Genomic DNA, 18,172 nt, shown 5'->3' with positions numbered 1-18,172 from the left:
CTCAGTGTGGGAGCAGACAAAACGCAGTGGTGCCGCTGAGCACGTGCGCGGCGATTCGAGGCCTGACAGATGGAGGACTGCCAAACTTCAGGCAGCTCTTGAGCCCCCCGCCTGCTCCCCTTATGTTTGCGATGCACGGAAGCAGCGGCGGGAGAAAGAAGTTGCTTCGGCGCCGCGTACAACAATATTTGTCTTTCTCAAGCTGTTCCCCAGCACATCCCAAACAGCCGAGCTGCTTCTCCCCAACCGCCCCCCTCGTTCTCTCTCTCTCTCTCTTAAAAGACAAACCCCCACTCCCCAGCTCTCAACTGCAATGAGAGCCCTGTTGGAAGAGAAGCAGGTAAACAATCCGGTCCATGCGGGTTGTGTTTGCGTTTCTCAGTAGACAGCAGTTAGCAGCTGCCGCCGCCGCTTTAACTGCGACGGACCTCCCTTTGCAGTGATGTGGCGGCATCGGCAGCAGCAGGTCCGATCACGTTGCTAGCCTTGTGCTTGTACCAGTTTGAGACGGGATTAAGGAGGGCTTTTTTTTTTTAAGGGGGCAGCGGTAGTAAACGTGGGCTGCACGCACACTGGCCAGCCTGCGCTAGTAGCAGCCGAAGGCTGTGTGCCTTTGGAGGGGCGTGTGTGTGTGTTTGTTGTGTGGGAGGCTTGGATGCACCGTCACGTAACATTGCCAGACCCAACACAGGGGACGGCTAGGAATTCCTCCCCACGCTCGCCCGCCGCGCTTCCGAAAACGCTTCTGTCAACGTCTGACTCAGTATATGGCAGTTTCCTATGTTCCCCTGTAACGTCGTCCTTCCTCAGTGTGCATTTCTCCCGAGAATCCTGCAACCCAGCAGCAGCTGGAAATCATTTTTATTCGAAATAGTAATAACCGCGAAGTTCTGAGAAATTCCATCCTTGCTGGGATCTCTCTGAAGGCTTTGCCTCCTCAAGGAAATCCTCTTTCCCGAGCTGCACGATCCATTGGTTTCATTTCATTTCTTTAATTTTTCCTAGGAAGCCAGGACAACACGCGAGTGAGTCACGGTCCTTTGTCCAAAGGGCTTAACCGCCCGCAATCATTGCAAGGCTGCAAAGACGAACCGCCCAGTTTGTCTAGGGTCATCTAGAGGGTGGGTGCGGGGGAGGGGAGTTCGCTACATGCTATTTCCTGCAATAGACACCATGTGCTGGAGGCGAGGGTGAGGGGACACCTTGTGTCGCTCAAGGGTGTAATGGCAAACGGAACTTTTTAGGAAGCATCTTTTTAAAAAAACACCACGCTAACAGCCCTCTCCCATCTTTGCTAGGAAGTAAGGCTCGCTTTGCTCCGTGGAATTTACTTCCCAAAGCAGCGTGGTCTGGATTGCGGCATTACTCTTGAGTAAGCGTGCCGAGGATGTGTAGAGCTCCCTTGCAACCCGATCGTGTGCGTGTCTTCTCGGAAGTCACTTTGCTCAACGGGCTGCCGTACTTCCTAGTCACTGTGCAGAGAGGGTAGTGCTTGTAGTCGGAAATGGGTCCAACTTGCTTCTGAGTAAACACGCACAGGATCCGGATTGACAGAGGGAGGGAAATGACATAAGGGAGTCCGCATCGTTCAGCAACACTCCACGCAGCCGGTCCCCTGAAGAGTTAAGCCAGCTGACGCCCATTGCTTTCCCGAAGGAAAAGAGGGGTTTCAGGGTGTAGCTATAATTGAGTGGAGGAGTTCAAAGAACCTCCCTGCTCCTGAGGGACCCCAGCTCCACCCCTCCCTATTTTCTTCATTATCTCCCTCACTCCAAAGGGCGGTGGGAAAGAAGGGCGAATAGGCTCTCCCCTAGCTATGCCCCTGCTCGGCTTGGCAGCATTCTGCAATTCCAATCCCTTCTCTGTGTATTTTCCAGACAGGCCGTTGCCTCTGAAAGGAGAGATTCCCCCAGGCTTTCCCTCTTCACCCCGGGAGGCTCCCCAAGTGTCGTGTCTTGACCGACTGCAGACAGGTCACCTCTGGAGGACGCAAAGCAATCGGTGTGGAATCATCCACCCCGGCGCGCCGCCAGGCGCGCCCTGGTGGTGATCAGGGGACGGCGCGTCCTCCTGGGGCTCCCCGAGACCCTCCCGAGCTGCCTGCCAAAGCCTTTGGAAGAGGATGCACACTTCGGCGAAGTTGTTTTCTCTTTTCTTCCGGCCGCCTCCAGCGAGCTGTCCCCGCCTCCCGGCGTCCCTCCTTCCGCGCCCTCCTCCTCCTCCTCCCCCCAGCCTCCCCAATCCCCGAGTCTGGAGCTTGCATGGTACGTTCCGCACGTGAGCCGGGTGCTGGTCTGGCTGGCGACGCGCGTGCCCTGTGGCCAAACAACTGATCAGTGAATGCAAACTACCAGCACAGTGTGCGAGTTGCATGAGTGGAAGAGACAGAAGCAGAAAGAGAAAGGGATCGAGGAGAGGAGAAACTGCTGCTGCCGCCGCCGCCGCCGCCGCCGCCGCCACACGCCCTCCTTTCCCCCCGCAACTACACAAGACACGAGCGGGCTGTATGTGCCACCGTTTTGGCCCAGGATCTTCAAAGACGAGGCATCAACACCCCACAGGTTCCATTAACAGAAACAACAACAAAGGCTTTTGCCAGACATGGATGAAGGGATCCCTCGTTTGCAGGAAAGGCAGTTACTGGAGCATCGGGACTTCATAGGGTAAGGTGAATTGCCTGTCAGACAGCGGTGCTTTCTGCATCTCCAGCAAGGAGAAGACATGTCGTGCTTAAATAAGAATGGGAATCTGACCTGTTTTCCTTTCTACACAGCCCGGGGGCTATCTGTGCATCTTAGGCTCTGCACCCTTTCACACGTGTCACTAAACCTCTCCTAAAAGATAGGCTTGTGAGCTTTCCTGCATAGGGGAGATCATATCTGTTACTGGAGATGGTTTCTTTTTTCTTTTTTTGCAGACTGGATTATCCATCCTTGTATATGTGCAAGCCCAAGAGAGGCATGAAGAGAGACGAGAGCAAGGTGAGAATAAGTTTATCATACTCTCCAAGAGCTGCATAAGACTTAAGGGAGGGAAGGAGTCTGGGAACCTAGCTTGATTCAGAACTACCCTCCTCCATCCCCAGTTCTTTTCCAGTGGCTTGTTTGTTTTTGCTAGTTAACAGGTGTGTTTGTGTGTGAATGAGTGAGTGAGTGAATGGGCAAATATGATGGTGCTGTGCTTTAAAATGGGGAAGGAGAGGATTTGCTGGCAGGACAGTTGCTCACACATGGAATGACAATAGAATACAACTAATGCTGACAACCTCCCCCCCCCACCGCCTTCTTTCTAATTAGGAAACATACAAACTGCCACATCGATTGATAGAGAAGAAAAGGAGAGACAGGATTAATGAGTGCATTGCTCAGCTGAAAGATTTGCTACCTGAGCATCTGAAACTGACGGTATGTTCAACCTGTGTATATGGATATAGATATAGATTTATATATAGATTTGTCGATTGTCACATCATGCAATCTTAAAGGTTATTGATGAACATTTTACAATAAACCATGTTTTGTGCATATTTGGCAAAAGTGAAACCAGAAGCTCAATCATATTCCTTTTAACTCAGAAGTAATCCTACAGTGTTCAAATGGGCATGCTTCTCCGCAAATGTGAATAGGGCTGAACCCTTAACATGTGCTGGGTTGGAAATGTTTTTTCATCCAATGTTTGTGTTTAAGGTTCCAAGCTATCCCATATTTTTAGCCTTTATTCCTGAGCCATCCCACTCCCATACAATCCAATGGAAGTTCCTTATTGGAGAGTACTTAGCTTTGCCAGAGAAACATCCCAGTTCACAACTAACGGATACTGAGGAAGTTTCAAAGTGGGCACAATTGTACCAGTGAAGTAATGGCACTGCTTCAGATAGTAAGAGCAGTAATAAAACAAAATTCCTTTCAAAGTGAGTTTGGTGAAGTTTTGGAAAATGAAAGGTAAGATTCTCTTGGATTGTGACTAATCAAGTGTCCCTTTTCCATTGCAGACCCTGGGGCATCTAGAGAAAGCTGTTGTTTTAGAATTAACATTGAAACACTTAAAAGCTTTAACAGCCTTAACAGAGCAACAGCACCAGAAGATAATTGCTTTACAGAGTGGTAAGTAAACGCCAGTACAGAACACAAGACATGGTTGCTTAAAACATAGGGGGAAACCTTGGGAAATGACTAAGGGTCTACCTGGGAAAAGAGAGTTATGATAAAGAGGCATAGCTACTATTCTTGCTGTCACCCTGAAATCTATAGGACTACGCCAAAGTAAATGATTTGTGCTTTGCAGCAATACAACCCAATTCTGTACTTGTTTACTCAGAATTGAGCCCCATAATTGCAATAGAGCTACCTTGGGAGTAAGTTTGGGTTACTTGGGAGAAAGAGTTGCTCTGTGCAGCTTGATCCTAAGATTTTTATTTTTTATATTTTTTTGCTTGAAAGCAAGTCCCATTGAGTTCAGTGGGGATTATTGCCAAATATGTGAGATTAGAATTCTGTGAAATACAGAGACCCTCTTCCTTTACACTGATACTCCGTATATCACAGGTCTAGATTTACTGCTGAGAGCTTTGAATTGGAGGCTAATATATAAATATTTATATTATGGAGGATTTTTAGTAATATTAAGGCTCAGGCTCAGTGTAATATTAGGTTTCATGCTGGTGGTTCTGGGTATATTAATGCTCCCCCCCCCCGGTTATTTCCCATCACTTCCTTCCCTTCCTCCTCCCACTCCCTTATTGCAGGGGAGAGATCTCTGAAGTCTCCTCTGCAGTCTGACCTGGATGCTTTTCATTCGGGATTCCAAACCTGCACCAAAGAAGTCTTGCAATACCTCTCCAGGTTTGAAAGCTGGACGCCCAGGGAGCAGCGATGTGCCCAGCTCATCAACCACCTGCACGCGGTTTGCACGCGGTTCCTTCCCAGCCCCCAGCTGTTGACTCCAAAGATTTGTGGGAGCAAAGGCGCATGCTCCACCTCCTCCACTTTGTGCGGGCAGCAAGATCACGGGAGCCCAAAGCTGGAGAGCCAGCCCAACTGCGTGCCGGTCATCCAGAGGACCCAGAACAGTAATAACAACAACAACAACAACAACACCCCCCATCAGGCTAACAGTAGCCTGGAGCTTGGCGGGGAGAATGACACCGACACCGACAGTGGCTACGGCGGGGAGAGTGAGGGGAGGCCAGATGGTGAGAAAAGCCAAGGCAACGTGAGGATCAAGCAGGAGCCCTCTGGGGAGGAGGCACCCCCAGTGGCCAAACGGCTGAAGCTGGGTTGCAGCAGCAGCAGCAGCCCCTCTGCAGTGCTGAGCCCAGACCAAGCAGCGGCTGCCCTGGGGAGACCTGACCCAGCTCTGCTCAGCTCCCTGATGGCTTTCGGAGGTTTGGGAGGAGGGGCTGGGGGAGGGGGCTCTGCCTTCGGACAGCAACCCACCGCTCCCTTCTGCCTCCCATTCTACTTCATCTCCCCCTCCGCAGCTGCCGCCTACATGCAGCCCTTCCTGGACAAGAACCACCTGGAGAAGTATCTGTACCCAGCTGCTGCTTCTGCTCCCATTCCCTTGATCTACCCAGGGATCCCAGCTCAGGCTGCTGCCGCCGCCGCCGCAGCTGCCGCCGCCGCCGCCTTCCCCTGCCTCTCCTCAGTGTTGGCACCAGGAGAGAAAGCCGGTCCAGCTCCAGTGACCTCCACCGCCCTCCTCCCTCCCGACCTGGCTTCACCTGCTCAGCATCCTCCCCATCCGTTTTCTTGCAGCCCCGCTGGGCTCACCTCGGACTTGGATCTGCCTCCCCAAGAAAAGCCTTTGCCGCCAGGAAAGGAAACCCCTTGAGAATACCATACACAGTATTGAGAAAAGAAACCACAGGGCCCATACTTCCTGCTTTAAGAGGAAGGCTTTGTCCTTTGCGAGAATGATAAGCAAACCTCTCCCACTCTCTTCATCATTTTAAGGGAGAATTCAGTATAGGTTATGGATATTGGCTCTTTTCGTCCAAGAAAGTTTTTTCTCCCACCCACCCCTCAAAATGTTTTTCGGAGCGCTCCTTTGTCATCTCCCCCCCCCAACCCCCACATTTTCATACCTTATAAGAAATTACGCATTCATACATCTTGTCCACACTGTAGATCCACTCCCCCCCCCCCGCCACCACCTCCACATTTGGACTGAATCAAATGGAAATACTCCTTTAGAGAAAAAAGTTGGACTTGCTTTGTAAGACAAAGCTTTTAAAATAGGAGGTCCATGGAAGGTGTGGTGGGAGGAACATATAGTATCTTGAACTGGATGGGCAAGATGTGGGCTACTATGCTGATTACAGGCACTTTAGGCATCTGTATTATCAGTAATAATATTAATATAATATTATTATGCATAGAGATAGTCAAAATGGAACTGTCTGAAAAGAGCACATCTCGGCTGAAAGTTCTCCTGTGCAAGCCTTAGTGACATTAATATAAGTTGTGCAAGAGTACCACCCCTATTCATGTCTGTGGGGTTCATGTTGCAGAATAATTTCCAGATGGATTGTGCCGACAGCAGGGAAGACGTTGGCATAAAGTGCCTCCTGCTCCAGAGTTACATCCACTACAGGCTGTGATTGTGAGAACGCTTGCTTGGAAGCCAGTTCAACCATGATCCAAGGATCTGGGTTCTCCCAAGGCAACATATGCCAGACTGCAGTCCAAATGATGATGACTATGGATATTTATATCCTGCGGGTTTGTATATTTATATATGAACCCACTTACATAGGAATAATCCCATTGACGCCTGTGCCACTACTTTGGAGTAAATTGAGAATGGCAGCCTGGGAATCCTAGCTAGTCTATTAATGACAATTTGATTAGTGGCTGCACACAGGAGCCATTGGGCACAACCCAGGAAAAGTCTGAGGCATCTAAGCTGCACTTAAGCCATTCAGAGTAGGACTAAGTTTGATGCTGGCAAAAGCCAACTGTCTGATCCAAATGGTGTTTTCATTCAGAGGCTAGGAACCATTCAGAGAGTTGGACTTCCAAGTCTGTGTGCTTAGAACTGCACCCTCCAGTGCTTGTGCTGCACAGCCTGATCCAAAGGATGTTTGCTCCAAAGTGAGTCCAGTAGGACTCCTTAGAGAAGTGTGTGTAGGAGTGCAGCCCAGTACTGCCAGTTTTAAGCCTGCCTAACTTTTTCTGGATACTACTTGATGTGCTGAATGAGACAGAGAGCAAAAAAAAAAAAAAAAAAAGGAAAAGAGCCACTTTCTGCTAAGAGAAAAAAATGATAGGTGTACATCTTATTTTGCAGTGGCTTTTAGATGAGAGCGTCTCCGAAATTCCATTTGCACTTGTTTGGAGGATTGAATTAGCCAGTTTCTGAAATGGTGGAGAGTTGCGGGGGAGAGAGAGAAGGTGAAAAGAGCCTTTACGTTCTACGCTAGCACTTTATTGAGAAACGGACCATGAATGAATTTGACCTTGTCCAGTTTTTTTATTGTCTTGCATACTTAGAGGTACCCTTGGTGTTGATTCAGAAGTTTTGAGTCTCCAGGAATTGAAGAATTGTCCCACAATGTAATCCGCCCCCCCTCAAAGCAAGTGTGTTTGTCCTCATCTTACTGTTTTGTCTTTTGTGCCCCTTATTTTAAATTACCTTGTTGTATAGAAAGGAACATCACACTGAACTAAAAAACCCCAATGTGACATCCCACACTAATCTAACCATCAATTATATCCCAAAGAAAGAAGAGAGTGCTAACTTTTTAACTGGCTCTGCTCCTGTGCCTTTAACAGCAGGCTAAACATGCAAAGCCCCAAGCCCACTCTTGCTGTGGGCAACAGCTAGCAGCCCCATATAGGAATATGCATCACCCTCTGCTTTAAGACACAGCCAGCCAGTTCAGTAGTCCCAGACCACCACCATGGTGTGGTTAGGGATGCACCTTCAGCCGCAGATCTCTCTCTGCACAGTTTTTAATGCGGACCACCTTTGCTGGTTCAGAGCAGAGAAAGTGCAGCTTTTGCTGGCATGGAGATAAAGCTCTAGGAAAAGCTTCCTTTAATATCTCACTCCATGCCAGGCTACTGACATGTTAAAGGCACAAGTGGCAAGTACACGGAAAACATAGTAATAATTAAACTGTGCGCGGGTAATTGGGAAAAGGTGGGATAAGGATTCATAGCAAGGTCTTTCTGTCTCCCAAAGATCCCAGTTTCCCTTTCTGGGGACTGTTGCCAGACACCAGATAATCACATAGCTAAAGCTTTGTTAATAAGGCTTAAGCCAAGAACCTTGCCTAGATATTTTTAGTTTGTTGCCAAGGTAGCACTGTGAGAAATCTCACTTGAATGTTATGTAAGAGGTGAGACACAACAGTCTGACTATGAGTGAATATGCCTGGGTCTGTTAGTCATTTGGGGTGCTTTTGCTGCTGCTGCTACTGTTTGCCTCAAACGCTGTGTTTAAACAACGTTGGTTTTTGTTCTTTTTTTAAAAAAACTTACTAGCCTACAGAGTGGCTGTATGTAAATAGTTGTTAATATATCCAATTAATGATGTCCAACATGCTATTTTTGTAGGGAGAAGATGTGTGTGAAAGGTATTTTGAGTTAAAATATCTCTTTGGAGGAGGAATTGCTGAAAAAATGCACTTTTGTTACAACGCTTATGCTTGTTACAGGCTTATGCTGTCTTAAATTATTTTAAAAGAATAAATACTGTTGTCAAGAAACCAGCTGTTTTAAGAACAGTTTAGTATGTGAGATATTAGGAATCAATCTCTATATTTGGTATTTTCCAGCACTCCATGAATTCTACTATCTGAATATTTCCACAATATTTTGTGATTTAAACAAACAAAAACCCGTTCTTACTAAAGAATAAAAAAACTTTAATACACAATATGGGTTGTCTGTAATTAAAGCTCTTAAACCCCATGAAGAAACTACCCTTAAGGTACCGATGGCTCTGTGAATAATGATGTCTTGCATGGCTGTTTTAAGTTCCTTACTTGGAATGAGTTGCTATGTTGTGCATGTGTTTCAAGCAAGCCACTGAGGACCCACATGATTGTGACCTGGTTTACAGCAGTCTACACAGAAGCACCCAAGTAGCTCACCCAAAGGCATTGGTTGAGCAGCACTCATCTAGCAATGCTGCTTGTCAGAAGTGGGACTTCTGTAGAGGGGCTGTACATGTGCCAGAGTTACTTGGGTGATCACAGCAGCCCTTTTGGGAGGTGCTGCAATTATAGGACAGCACATAGTCTACCTCCCAGATGGCTCCTCTATGTACATGGAGCCTAGCCATGATCCCCAAATGTGAGCCAGCCCAACATTCCTATTGGATTTGTGCCCACCACCCCTTGTGGTAACTGTCACTTCTCTTAGAACAGCCCCCTTCCCTTGAATGAAGATGTTCTGCTTGGAGCTCTTAGTTCAAATTTGATTTCAGAATTGCACCATACATCACTTGGCATATTAAGAACATAACAGTCCTGCTGGATCAGGCTCAAGGACCATCTAGTCCAGCATCCTGTTTCACCACAGTGGCCCACCAGATGCCTCTGAGAAGCCCACAGGTGGTGGTAAGGGCTTGCCCCCTCACCTGCTGTTGCTTCCCTGCCAACTGGTATTGAGAGGCATCGTACCTCTGAGGCTGGAGATGGCCCACAGCCACCAGATGAGTAGCCATTGATAGACCCGTCCTCCATGACTTTGTCAAAGCCCCATTTAAAGCTGTCCAAGCTGGTGGCCATCACTACATCCCATGGCAGAGAATTTTATAAGTTAATTATGCGCTGTGTGGAAAAGTGCTTCCTTTTGTTGGTCCTAAATTTCTTGACCTACAGTTTCATGGAATGACCCCTGGTTCTAGTGTTGTGAGATAGGGAGAAAAAAATTCTCTGTCCACTCTACTCCATGCATAATTTTATACACCTTTATAATGTCACCCCACCCCATAGTTGCCTCTTTTCTAACCTAAGGAGTCCCCAGATGCTGTAGCCTTGCCTTGGAGTCCAAGAGCTAGCTAACAGCCCACTGACTTGGCACATTGCATCGTGAGTCCATGCTTGTTTACCACAAGTCCATGCTTGTTTATCATGGCAGGCCTACCAAGCACAATCACTGGGCCAGATGGTCAGACACTGCGGCTGCTACTGCTCCGCCTGCCGCCACCACAGGGGGGTGCTTGGCTCACCCACCCCTACCCTCTGGCCATGCACATGGCGGCTAGAGTCATTTTAAAGATCAGCAGTTTGGCCTTGCATTGGCGGCAGCAGCGGGGCACTTGTGGTGGGGGCCCAAATTTTTCCCCCACTAGGGCCCGAACCCACTCTCGCCCACCCTGCTTATATTGAGTCAGACCATTGGTCAGTATTGTCTACTCACACTGACAGCAGCTTCTCCATGGTTGCAGGCAGGAGTCTCTCAGCCCTATCTTGGAGATGCCAGGGAGGGAACCTGGAACATTCTGCATGCAAGCACACAGATGCTCTTCCCAGAGTGGCCCCATCCCCTGAGGGGAATATCTTTCAGTGCTCACTTGTAGGTATGAGATCACCTGCTGCCCTTTGACCAGGGGTGCAGCTATAATTGAACCGAGCAGGGGGATGTCCCTGGGCCGCTGGAGGGCAGGTGTTCTGGCTGAGCAACAACTTGCTTTCTGCCCTCCCTCTCCAGCCTCTCCCAAGAAGAAGGTGGGAGGGGAGGGTCTCCTCTTCCATTCTTGTCCCAGGGTGCCTTCCAACCTTGCTACACCCTTGCCTCTGAGCTAGCTGGACCCCATGCCAAGTCAGTGGGCTCTAAGCTAGCTCCCTGGGCCCCAACAACTGCCTGGCCCCGCTCCATCCCTAACATCAGCCTAGCCAGGTTCTCTGGAAAGAACCAAGAGTCAGAAGGCACTTGTAGCGGTTTATTTTTGTGGAGAAATATGTCCCCCTAAGGCCCCAACAGCTTTTGCAGTGGAAGAGCTGTGGAGGTAAATTGCAAACAAATCATGCTGTGTCAGACAGACACACAAAAAGCCGTAGAGCCGGTGTTTACCTAAGGAGGCGCACAAAAGTAGTTTTGTGCTCCCTCTGCTGGCTCATTGGTTTCAGTTTCCTAATTTCATAACAGCACTGATATTAGAAGAAACACAGCTATATGGCAGAATAGGATAGTCATGCAAGAAATACACTCTGGTTTCTCCTATATTCTACCAAGAAAACCACATGGCACTATGGTCACCAGGAGTCGACACTGACTCGACAGCACAACCTTTCCTTTCCTTTCCTTTCCTTTCCTTTCCTTTCCGGAGCCTGGGACCCAGTTTAAATGAGAGGCAGTATGTAGGAGCAGCATGTGGCTGGGCTTCGGTTTCCAAGGGCTTACCCTGCACACTGGCCCATGTGTGCATAACATCTACAGGCCTATGGCTACTAATGTGCAAGCACTGAAAGCACACAGGGCCATGGCAGGGATAGGAGAGATGTAGGGTTGCCAACTGTCCTTCATTATGCAGGATGTCCCTCATTTCAGAGATGAAATATTGGTCCCTATAGGGACAGCATTTGTCCCTCATTTATTCAATAGCATAATTCAATTACATATCCGTCAATAATACTCAGGCTCTTGATGATTACCACTGCATAAACCTCCCAGATCCCACTGCCCCCAGCCAGCCCCCAGAAATTTGTGTCCCTCATTCTGGCAAGGAGATGTTGGCAACCCTACAGAGACGTGCCTTTGACATATGGTGGCAGCTGCCTGCAGTGCCCACATAAGTGCTTTGCTAGTGGTCATGTATAATTTAAAGGGTCATCCCTTACCTTACTGGGCTGCAATTTTGTCCCACTAGCATAAGAAAGGTTTCCCTCTGGACTGTAAGTATTTGGGTTGTCCTTTACTCAGGACATCCCCATCCAGAGACAGGATACTGGGTCATACAGAGACTTTAAAAAAACCTATTGAGTAAAACAAATTTACAATGCTAAACAATATTGATCCAGAAGCATAGAGAGACTTGATGAAGATGATGTGGAGGAGGTGGTAGTAGTTTTGCTCCTCATTGATCACAATTTTTGGATTAAGGAGTGACTTTTCTGTTCAAAGAAAAAGTCAGAATGATTTGCAGGCCTGAAGGGTTTCTCGTTTCCCTGTGCCTTGGCTGCCAGCAATGGCTGACCTGCATAAATCACCTGGTGCAAGTTTATGGTAGATTGCTTTTGTGTAGCATGCTGTGCTGTGGGTGGCAGGAACCGAGTCGTAGAGACTGGTGAGTCAACGGCCCTGCCTTTGAGCAGGAGCTTGCAGGAGGGTGCTTTTTGATCACTTCCAGCTCTTAAGGCTACAATAAGGAGGTGAATGGATAGATGGATCATACTACAAGGTGCAGCAATTGTGATGTAATGCTGATATTTGCAAGTGTGTTCCTATACAAACAAACATATATCTATATACCACTTTTGACAAGTGTGTCACTCTTTGCAACTGTACCCAATTTGGTTGAAATGGGTTAGACACAGTGTTCTCTTTTTTTCCATCTGTGTGCGGAATGAATTTTGTTCTGGGCAGCAGTATCAAGGCAGTGTGTGCGCACATGTATTCAGAGTGAGACCTTCCTGATTCAACCTGAGTGGGATCTAAAATTAACTGAGTGGCCATCAAAAAACGTCTGAGTGTGCACGCCTTAAAGGGAACACTGGTTAGTCCTCAAATTAGCCAGCTTGCGCCTCAGATGTTCATGCAACCACCATCTTGGATTGGGGTGGATGACATCATCACAAACTATGCTGTTGAGGTATCCCTATGTGTCCCTACAACTGTACCTGATTTTGGTTCATATTGGTCTGAGCGTTGCAAAGTTGACACACTCATGGATGGACAAACACACAGAATGCTGGATGATCTCATAGTAAGCCTACTGGAAAGTAGGCTAAAAAGAAAAGGAAAGCAGTGGGCATTGCAAGGAGAGAAAAGAACAAAGAGACAGATAAGCCCAGCAGGCACTCTCTGTCTCTCTCTCCACTTACTGGGCTAGGCAGGCAGGCCCAGCACCACCACCACCACCAGTCTCTGCTTTCAGTGCTATTGCGGCTGCTGCTGCTGCTGCAGTCTCTCTCTGATCCTTCTCTCCTGAGGCACAAATGGCTCTCTGACTCTCTGCCTTCAAGCAGCCCCCTGAATACATTTTGAAAATAACTCCTTTCGCCTCCCTCCTCTCTGCTCTTACCCCGCAGCCAATGAGGAGGCAGTTGCTCATGACAACACTTGATTTGAATGATCACAAGCCAACCAAGAACTTAAGAACAGCCCTGCTGGATCAGGCCCAAGGCCCATCTAGTCCAGCATCCTGTTTCACGCAGTGGCCCACCAGGTGCTTCTGGGAAGCCCACAAGCAGGAGCTGAGGGTATGCCCTCTCTCCTGCTGTTACTCCCTGCAACTGGTATTCAGAGGCATCTTGCCTCTGAGGCTGGAGGTAGCCTATAACAGGGTTTCTTAACCTTGGGCCCCCAGATGTTGTTGGACTACAACTCCCAGAATCCCCAGACATGGCCTTTGTGGCTGGGGATTCTGGGAGTTGTAGTACAACAACATCTGGGGGCCCAAGGTTGAGAAACCCTGGCCTATAAGCCCTCAGACTAGTAGCTGTTGATAGATCTCTCCTCCATGAATTGCTCCAAACCCCTTTTAAAGCTATCCAGGTCTTTGGCTGTCATTACATCTCATGGCAGAGAGTTCCACAAGTTGATTATGCATTGTGTGAAAAAGTACTTCCTTTTGTTGGTCCTAAATTTCTTGGCAGTCAATTTCATGGGCTGACCTCTGGTCCTATTGTTATGCAAGAGCAAGCAAGGAGATCTCAAGCCAATTAGAATCCAATGCCAGAAAACCAATCAGCAAGGGCAAAAAAGAAAACAGGACTCAAAATGGCACTCAAATAACTCAAATCAATTCGAGCTGGAATCAGGGTCAATCTGAACTCTAATCAGGCCCTTCATTAGGATCCAATTCAATTCAATTTGAGTTTGAATCACTTGAATCACCCCAATTCGAGCTCAAATCAATTTGATGTGAATCAATTTGCACAGCTCTAGTGAGCCTGTCACACCCATCTTTCATTCTTGAATAAAAAATTAAAAAACCTGAGTGAGTTTTTCTAATCCTATATAATAAAATGCTTGGTGTCTGCGTCCGTGTCTTTTTCAGGTGTTCTGCGCATGCGTGGTGCGCGTGCGCAGAACATGCCGAGAGAGACTCGGATGCAGACACCAGCTGCCATGTTGGTCGGGTTGAAAAGAAACGACACTGCAGCCCAGATAACAGCGGCGAAAGGCCCGGCCCGGCTGCGGAGGCTGGCGGCGGCGCGGAGGCCGGCGGCAAAGTGCCTGGCCCGGCCGTGGAGGCCGGCGGCGATGCAGAGGCCGGCGGAAAAGGGCCCGGCTGCGGAGGCCGGCGGCGGCCCGGCCGGAGACTGGGGCGGGGGGACAGAGGCGGTGGCGGGCCCGGCCGTGGAGGCCACAGGCGGCGGCGGCCGGCCCAGCCCAGAAAGGGGAGGCCAGCAGTGGCGGTGGCCATGGCCCAGCCGGGGAGGTCGGTGGTGGCATGGAGGCTGGCGGCGGTGGGAGGGGGAATGGCGGCGGTGGGGCCCGGAGCGCATGACTCTACAGGGCAGGGGGGAGGGGAAAGGGCAAGAGGGAGTGGGGCAGGGGGAGGGGGAAGGGCAAGAGGGAGTGGGGCAGGGGAGAGGGGGAGGGGAAAGAGAGTGGGGGAAGGAAGGGGCAAGAGGGAGTGGGGGAGGGGAAGGGCAAGAGGGAGTGGGTCAGGGGGGAGGTGGAAGGGCGAAAGGTAGTGGGTCAGGGGGAGGGGGAAGGGCAAGAGGGAGTGGGGCAGGGGGGAGGTGGAAGGGCGAAAGGTAGTGGGTCAGGGGGAGGGGGAAGGGCAAGAGGGAGTGGGGCAGGGGGGAGGTGGAAGGGCTAGAGGGAGGGGGCAGGGGGAGGGGGAAGGGCAAGAGGGAGTGGGGCGGGGGAGGGGAAGGGCAAGAGGGAATGGGGCAGGGGGAGGGGAAAGGGCAAGAGGGGGAGGGCCAAGAGGGAGGGGGCAGGGGGGAGGGGGAAGGGCAGGAGGGAGCGGGGCAGGGGGAGGGGGAAGGGCAAGAGGGAGTTGGGCAGTGGGGGGGGGAGGCAAGTGGGAGTGGGGCAGGGGGAGGGGGAAGGGCCTGGGGTAGGTGAAGGGCAAGAGGGAGTGGGGCAGGAGGGAGGGGGAAGCGAAAGAGGGAGTGGGCCAGGGGGAGGGGGAAGGGCAAGAGGGAGTGGGGCAGGGGGAGGGGGAGGGGCAAGAGGGAGTGGGCCAGGGGGGAAGAGGAAGGGCAAGAGGGAGTGGGTAAGCGGGAAGGGCGTGAGGAGGGGGGAGGGCAAGAGAGAGTGGGGCAGGGGGAGGGGGAAGGGGAAGGGCAAGAGGGAGTGAGGGAGGGGAAAAGGCAAGAGGGAGTGGGTCAGGGGGGAGAATGGGGCAGGAGAGAAAAGGGAACAGCCAGCCCCAAAGAATGAGCCCATTAATATAATGGGCTAAAGAGGAGTGGGGGAGGGGGAGGGGGAGGGGCAAGAGAGAGTGGGGCAGGGGGAGGGGCAAGAGGCAGTGGGGCAGGGGGGAGGGGAGGGGCAAGAGGGAATGGGGGAAGGGGAAGGGCAAGAGGGAATGGGGGAAGGGGAAAGGGCAAGAGGGGCAGGGGGGAGGGACAAGGGAGTGGGGCAGGGGGAGGGAGAAGGGCAAGAGAGAGTGGGGCAGGGAGGAGGGGGAAGAGCAAGAGGGAGTAGGGCAGGGGGAGGGGGAAGGGTGAGAGGGGGAGGGGGAAGGGCAAGAGGGAGTGGGGCAGTGGGAGGGCAGGAGGGACTGGGGCAGGAGGCTGACAGGGAAGGGAGGGTGAGAGAGAGGGGTGGGAGGGGGAGGGAGGGCAAAAGGGAGTGGGGTGGGAGGGAGGGGAAGAGAGGCAAGAGTGTGGGGCAGAAGGGAGGGAGGGAGAGTGGGGCAGTACTCTCGGAAAAGGGCCCCCACTCTTGGCCAGAGGAGGCGGTGGGCCCGGCCGGGTGGAGGAGGACGCGATGCAGCCGAGGCGGAGGCGGAGCCACGGCCTCGGCCAGAGGAGGCGGAGTTAGCTGGCCCCAAAGGTCTACTAGCGCCCGTTAATTTAACGGCCTTAAAGTTACTAGTACAATATAATCCACGTTCCTTGCAAGAAGTTTTGCTAATAAGGTTAAAATCCTTTTAACTTCCCTTGGCATTCTCACAGAGCAGAGCAGGGTATTCCAAATTTTTGTCAGATTTTTGAACCTGGTAAAAATAGGTGGCACATTCAAAGGAACACACTTTATGTGACTTTAAGCATAACCTTGGAGGCTCCCCCCCCCGCTACACACTTTTAACCCCAAAGTAGCTATGGGGGAGGAGAGCCCAATCCAGATCAGGGTTATGGCATGGGGTGGCAGTGGGTTAACAGTCCCATGGAAAATAGCCATATGAAACTCATCTGATAAATTAGGCTAATCATTAAAATTTATTTTAAAATTTCAAATGTAATTCTCATTAGATTTTTTTTTCCTGAGATGGGCCTTCCAAATTAATGTATGATGTTGCATTAAGTAAAATTCAGTGGCAACTCTGTTTTTTACCTTTCATGAATACTAATTACTTGACAAGAAATATTCAATATTTTCTTCATTTATATTTAATATTCAATATTTCATATTTATTATAATCATGTTATTAATTAATATTATAGTCATATTTAATATTTCAGGAGCTAGAATCATCGTACAAGACTGGAGATAGACTAACCCTCCCCCCCCCCCATCTTCCAGTGAGCTCCCACATCACACTTTTGTATTGAACAGATTGATTCTACAAATAACTGAGAGGTTTAGAAAATCTGTATGCTAAATATTTTACATGGCATTTGTATATTGAGGAGAGTGAGAAAGAGATCAACTTTATGCAGAGCCTTTGAACACTGCATTATGCAAGAGCTGTGTACTGTGTGGGTAGACCATTGAGGGACCTGAAAGGCCACACTGAAGACAGATCACCCTGGAGAGAATCTATCTATGTGGTTGCTAAGAGTTGACACCGACTTGACGGCACTTAATCAATCAATCAGTACTAAACTAACCAATCTAGCCGCCTATAAAATAGGATTGCCAGTCCCCCCCCTCTTTAATAGCTGCCTGACAGGCAGAAATCCAAGTGGTGAAGTCATCATGACTCTCCATGTTGGGAGGAGCTGTGCCTGCTGAATTTGGGTGTGTCGTAAATCTTTTAAAGAAGCAGCACATTTAATAAGGCAGAGCCTGTGTCACTTTAAGAATTCAGAATGGAATTCCATGGTTCCATTTGAATGGAATTCAGAATTAAATGCCACTTAATCATTAACCATGATTAAATGGCAGATTGTGGTTGCTGAATTCAATCTGCAGGTGAGGGGCTATATTTCTGAATATATTTAAAATGCCCTACCTGTAGTGAACTAGCAGACTGAGGAGAAACGTGTCACATAGTGCTCTCGTTGATGTGCTAGTTCACTACATTCAGGAAGCTTTTTATATGGAGAAGTGTTAAAACAAAAATTGCAGTCCAGAATTCTACCCCTGCAACCTGCCACCTCATTCTAATCATGTAGAATGCATTGTAGACCTGTGTGTTACCAAACTGTGGCTGACATGGTGAGGAAAATTACTCATAGTAGTCCCATTGTCATTAAATGGGTAAGTTAAGCAATGCCTAACAGTACTCTTAGTGATTTCCCTCACCATGTCAGATCTTGACTTTTAGAATTGCAATAAAGGTAAAATTGTGCCGTCAAGTTGGTGTCGACTCCTGGTGACTACAGGGTCACGTGGTTGTCTTTGGCAGAATACAGGCGGGGTTTACCATTACCTCCTCCCGCACAGTATGAGATGATACCTTTCAGCATCTTCCTATATTACTGTTGCCCAGTATAGGTGTTTCCCATAGTCTGGGAAACAACTGCGATGGGGAAGGTTTGTTTACTCCCAACCTCAGCAGTAACCTTAAGCATCACTCAATGTACGATTCAGGGCCATCACGTAGTGATCAACCCTGTCAATAGCTACCAATGGTGTGGAGCAGGAGAGCAGGGAAACTCATCAAATGATGACTCCAACTCACACAGAATTGGCACTTTATGTTGTGG

At 49.5% G+C, this 18,172-nt stretch overlaps 1 protein-coding gene across 2 annotated transcripts; it reads left to right on the top strand.

Annotated features, from left to right (window-relative positions):
* Positions 1-1,815: 1,815 nt before the first annotated feature.
* BHLHE41 (basic helix-loop-helix family member e41) lies at positions 1,816-8,883 on the top strand. Of its 2 annotated transcripts, none has more exons than XM_053257680.1 (5): positions 1,816-2,668; positions 2,918-2,981; positions 3,297-3,404; positions 3,992-4,103; positions 4,745-8,883. In XM_053257680.1, exons 2-5 carry the CDS (start codon positions 2,940-2,942, stop codon positions 5,830-5,832), a joined length of 1,350 nt encoding a protein of 449 aa, XP_053113655.1. In that variant the 5' UTR covers positions 1,816-2,668; positions 2,918-2,939; the 3' UTR covers positions 5,833-8,883. The 2 variants fall into 2 exon arrangements, with proteins under 2 accessions (XP_053113655.1, XP_053113654.1); XM_053257679.1 differs by having other exon boundaries at positions 1,817-2,663.
* The last annotated feature ends 9,289 nt before the right edge of the window (positions 8,884-18,172 follow it).

The sequence above is a fragment of the Hemicordylus capensis genome, chromosome 5 (genome assembly GCF_027244095.1).
Source record: "Hemicordylus capensis ecotype Gifberg chromosome 5, rHemCap1.1.pri, whole genome shotgun sequence".
NCBI lineage: Eukaryota > Metazoa > Chordata > Lepidosauria > Squamata > Cordylidae > Hemicordylus > Hemicordylus capensis.
Note: the sequence above shows the minus strand (reverse complement) of the source record. Positions and strands in the feature narration are given on the sequence as shown.

What these genes read in the sequence shown, in the direction of transcription:
- BHLHE41 (XM_053257679.1), top strand. Translation starts at nt 2,602, where the DNA reads ATGGATGAAGGGATCCCTCGTTTGCAGGAAAGGCAGTTACTGGAGCAT. An exon ending in TGAAGAGAGACGAGAGCAAG is followed by an intron (nt 2,982 to 3,296) that starts GTGAGAATAAGT and finishes CTTTCTAATTAG; the next exon opens with GAAACATACAAACTGCCACA. An exon ending in GATAATTGCTTTACAGAGTG is followed by an intron (nt 4,104 to 4,744) that starts GTAAGTAAACGC and finishes CCCTTATTGCAG; the next exon opens with GGGAGAGATCTCTGAAGTCT.